We start from the raw sequence: 4,791 nt of genomic DNA on the forward strand, positions 1-4,791 counted from the left end.
ATAAATAAAATCTTAAAAAAAAAAACAAAACCTTAAAAAAAAAAAAGAAATAGCATGGGGTCTGGGACTAACTGTGTGACACTAAGGAAAACACTCCACCTCTGTCTCACTTCCCTGTGGCAGAGTGACTACTGAAGACTCTAGAATCTGAATATTGGGCTTCCAGTCATGATGCCATCACTTACCCATGTGTGATCCTGGACAAATTAATTGACTTCCCTGTGCTTCAGTTTCATCACTGGTGTAATAATAATAATAATAATAATAATAATAATAATTCAGGTCATCGTATGTCCTGGTTTGTCTGGGACAGTCCTGGGTTATGTTTGTTATTCGGCTATAATTAGTAATAGTGTCCTGATTTTGGTGATAAATTATATGCTCACTCTAATAATAGTACCTATATATTACGGGGTTGTTGAGAGGATTGAATTTGTCATTATGCAGAGTGTTCTAGAATGGTGCAGGCAGTCAGGCTCATATCCATCCTTTCGGTATATTTGAGTCCCTGCTGTGGTCCAGGCGCTTTCCTAGACACTAGGGTATGGTGCAAACACCGCACTCAGGGTTGGGGGCCTGGCATAGTGATTAGGTACACAGATTCTGATGCTAGACTACCTGAGTATGAATCCTGGCTCTAATCTCTATTAGCTGTGTGACTCTGAGCAAGTAATTTTAGTTCACACTTGTCATATGAGTTGTTATGAAGATTAAATGGGTTAATATTTGCAAAGCACTTAGATTAATACCCGGTACTTAGTAAGTGCTATATAAATATTTGTTAAATAGAACTTATATTCCCAGTGTTGGAAGATTAAATGCATTGGTATATGCAATGTTTATATGTATTTGTACTGGATATTTACCTTTCATTACTGAAGGTGTCCATTCTGGTATTTTTCTCAATACAAAGGAAATCTCCAAAGGTGTATGGGTGGCTCCCCTACTTCTAGAGACAGTAGACTTCCAGGAACTTTTAGAGGACATTTTGTTTTTCTAGATTAAAAAAATATAGTCCTGTTATATTGTCACAACAACCGTAGTATTATTCATATGGTTCTTACAATGAGACAGGCTCAAAGACTCGCCAAGTTCACAGAGCATTGTGTCTTTTTGAGCAAGTCTTTGGCAAAGCTGTTAAGGTGAGTGTTGCATTTCAGTGTGTTTCTAGAGGACAGCAAGCAAGCTTCATTTGCTGAGCAAGTTCAAGTAACACATTATCAAAACCAACATGAAGAAACTAGATTGTTCCATTATCGGAGATAGAAAAGCTGTAATAATGAAACCTTAATTCAAACACAGGCAGTCTAGCTCCAGAGACCATATACAGAAAGTTGCTGCACTAGGAAGAGAAGAGATCCTGAAGTTGCTGAGTGCTGTAAATATACTAGTCCACCTTCCCTGTCATGGGATGGGGCAACACCCCCTCTGAAGTGTGCCACCTGCAGCCTAACTGTATCTGCCACAGGTTAGGGACCCTTCCCACCCACCAACTCAGAGCCTTGAACTGATTTCACCCATCACTGTTTCCAACATCCATATGCCCAGGGAGCACTTTATTTTCTGCTCAGAGACTCCAAACAATCCCGGTGGCTAACGCATGTGCGTCTAACTCAGGCTTTGCCGGCTGTAACCTGACTACAGTGACATTTATATGCCATAATACACGCAACCGAGGCACTCAGCAATGCTCCCTCCTCACCCCCAGCCTCTCAGAATGTGCAAAATGTGCCTGTTAGGTAGCATAATCCTTTTTGCTTGGAGAGCCTTTCCCCCTGGAGCCTTGCAAGTGCTCTCTGCTAATGGCCCATTTTTAAGGATCTCCTTGACACCAGAGAGGGCACCGGGCCTTAAATCTAATAGCATCAGAGCCTGTCCCCGTTTCAAACATTTCTAATATGCTCAGAAAGAGGCCCTGGAAAAGGGACTATCTTTATCCTTGGTTTCTCCTGTGCCCTCGGGAAGCCCTGATTTAGAAGATGCACTTCTCACTTAAGCTGAAGCTGCTACGGCTGATGGCACATCGGGCTTAAAGCTGGTGTCCAATATGCCCGAAGCAGGCCATCAGCTTTGACCCGTGTCCCAGCTTCCTCTGGATAAATGTGTGGTGTTTCATGGATCTAAAAGGAGAGGAATAAAGAGCCCACACTAAAAATTTCAGAATGGTAAAAAAAGAGGAAGAATCAGACATTTTCCTCTTCAAATACTAATCATTTTAAATGCGCAATTTTAAGGATGCATTGACCCTGCTTGGCAGTCCTTGCAAGGAAAGCTTCCTTTCCTTTCTTCATTCTCTTCCTGGACTCCCTCCCAGCTGTTAGCTCAAGCCAGAGGTGAAGCCCCATTGAGTGAAACTGCTAGAAATCCTATGATTCACTCAGTGGGTGGCTCTGAATTAATTGTTGATCTGGTGGTGGGTGTTACTTTTTCTACCGGGTTGTGAGTTTCTAACTCTTGAGACGCCAGGCGAAAGCACTTGTGAGAGAAAGCAAAGGAGAAAAAGATGAAGAATCTGAGATGTGCTTTCTCACCCCCGGAGCGCTTTCTGTCTTCATGCCATAGGGAACAGCAGAATCATCCACAACCCATGTATAATTAGGGGTAGTGAAACCAGGAGCTACGGGGAATATCAGTCCTGAGCAAAGGCAAGAGTGGCAAATCTTAATCAATTTTGCAAAAAACACAGGATTTTAAAAAAAGGGTAAATACAGAGTGTCATATATTCGTTGCTAAATTCATACTTTTAAAAAGTAAATGTTATGCTTTCAATTGTATTTGCAGCCGCCGCCGCGCCGCCTCTAGCTCGCCAATCTCCAGCCAAAAGAGAAGTGGGGTAAGTAAGGAGGTTTCTGTACCACGGCTCCTAGAAAGCACAGACTGCCGGCAAATCGACCGGGGGTAAAGCACCGAGAATGCAACTGGCTACAAAAGCCGCCCGCAAGAGTGCGCCCTCTACTGGAGGGGTGAAGAAACCTCGTCGTTACCGGCCTGGGACTGGCACTGGGAGAAATGAGACGTTAGCAGAAGTCCGCTCAACTTCTGATCCGCAAACTTCCTTTTCAGCGTCTGGTGCGAGAAATTGCCCAGGACTTCAAAACAGATCTGCGCTTCAAGAGCGGCAGCTATTGGTGCTTGGCAGGAGGCAAGCGAGTCCTCTTCTGGTGGGCCTCTGAAGACACCAGCCTGTGCACTATCCAAGGCAAACGTGTCACAATTATGCCAGAAGACATCCAGCTAGCGCGCCGCATACTTGCAGAACGTGCTTAAGAATCCACTACGATGCCAAACATTTCATTCTTTAAAAAGAAAAATTCTCCCTGTTACTGGTAGTTCTGAACGTTATTTTTTTCCACAGGGTCAAGAGGTACCTAAGTATATGATTGCAAGTGGAAAAATAAGGGACAGAAATCAGGTGTTGGCAGTTTTTCCATTTTCATTTGTGTGTGAATTTTTAATATAAATGTGGGGACATTAAAGCATTAATGCAAGTTAAAATGTTCCAGTGAACACGTTTCAGCTATTCAACTTTATAACAATTATAAATAAACCTGTTACATTTTTCTGGACAATGGCAGCATCTGGGTTTATTTAAACAAGTAAATGTCTTACTGACAGCAACTAAATGGTGTTTGTGGCATTTTTATCATACAGCAGATCCATCCATTCACTATACTTTTCTGAGTTGTCTTACATGCAAGTGTAAGTTTTTAATGTTGTCTGTCTTCTGTGCTGTTCCTGTAAGTTTGTTTTAAAATACATTAAACTATAAAAAGTAAATATAATGCTGTAAGGGAAAATTCCCTTTAAATTTAAAAGGAATATATATATCATATATATTTACCTTTATATATATTATACATATGTGTGTGTGTGTGTGTATTTGTTGTTGTTGTTGTTGTTGTTGTTTTTAGGAGTGACCTTTTATTTGGGAAACTGCCAGAACCACAGCATGCTGATTAATGCCTGCTCAATGACAGAAATTCAAGGGTGAGGTATTCAGTGTTGTCAGTGTACTGACCACATTGGGCTCGAGGGTTTTGCTCAGGACATGAAGTTCTTACTGTCACCTAATGTAGCCACCAAGGAGAAACTTGTACTATCTTTGTCTTTCTTCACTAGGGGCAGAGAGGACCCAATCAGAGTACAGGTTTCCCTAGTTATCTGAAACTAGAGTGTTCTTATGAAACCTAAAAGCGGGAATGGCATAAATTGAAGAAGCTATTACCATTAATTTATATGGTAAATTTATTGAGCATCTCCAGACCAAAAACATAACCTCTCTTTGGCTTTTCTGATACCTGAGGACACATCTTGCTAACAGATGCACAAAATAAACCAAGATAAAGCACAGACGCTCGCAGACACAGTTTAAAGCCAGGCAGCTTGCAGAGACGTGGCTCCCAGGGAAGGAGCGTGGCGGGCCATTCTCGCTGCTTGGGGCATGCTGCCGCTACAGGCCTCACCGCAAAACAAATGCCGAGTGCTATTTTCACTTTTCGCCCTTTTTCCGAAAAGCAAAAATCCTCTCCGGATTACGTTCAGTTAGCGAAAACGCGTACTTACCTAGCTCTTTCGTAACAGCGGTGCGCTGCGCGCTGTCGAAGAGCCGGAGATCTGGGTTACAGGAGTGGTGCCAGGAGCTCTACATGCGGGGGCTTGAGCGGAGCCAGCATGTGAACTCACACAGAGGCCTCCTCTGAGTTCTTTATTAGACTTGTCTTCCTCCTCAGCTCCTGCACCTCCAGTGATGCAATTTGGTTTTCTCCCTTTCTGCAACGAGATCCATCCAAA

General features: G+C 42.7%; 1 protein-coding gene across 1 annotated transcript; it reads left to right on the forward strand.

Moving 5' to 3' along the window:
* Window positions 1-1,231: 1,231 nt before the first annotated feature.
* Window positions 1,232-3,500, forward strand: LOC113911079 (histone H3.3A-like). The gene is made up of 3 exons (XM_027573265.1): window positions 1,232-1,273; window positions 2,868-2,995; window positions 3,063-3,500. The coding sequence occupies exons 1-3, from the start codon at window positions 1,232-1,234 to the stop codon at window positions 3,265-3,267; spliced, it is 375 nt and encodes a 124-aa protein (XP_027429066.1). The 3' UTR covers window positions 3,268-3,500.
* The last annotated feature ends 1,291 nt before the right edge of the window (window positions 3,501-4,791 follow it).

This window comes from Zalophus californianus, chromosome 12 (assembly GCF_009762305.2).
Source record: "Zalophus californianus isolate mZalCal1 chromosome 12, mZalCal1.pri.v2, whole genome shotgun sequence".
In the NCBI taxonomy this organism is placed as follows: domain Eukaryota; kingdom Metazoa; phylum Chordata; class Mammalia; order Carnivora; family Otariidae; genus Zalophus; species Zalophus californianus.

What these genes read in the sequence shown, in the direction of transcription:
- LOC113911079 (XM_027573265.1), top strand. Translation starts at nt 1,232, where the DNA reads ATGAAGAAACTAGATTGTTCCATTATCGGAGATAGAAAAGCT. An exon ending in TTATCGGAGATAGAAAAGCT is followed by an intron (nt 1,274 to 2,867) that starts GTAATAATGAAA and finishes CACGGCTCCTAG; the next exon opens with AAAGCACAGACTGCCGGCAA. An exon ending in CGTCGTTACCGGCCTGGGAC is followed by an intron (nt 2,996 to 3,062) that starts TGGCACTGGGAG and finishes ACTTCCTTTTCA; the next exon opens with GCGTCTGGTGCGAGAAATTG.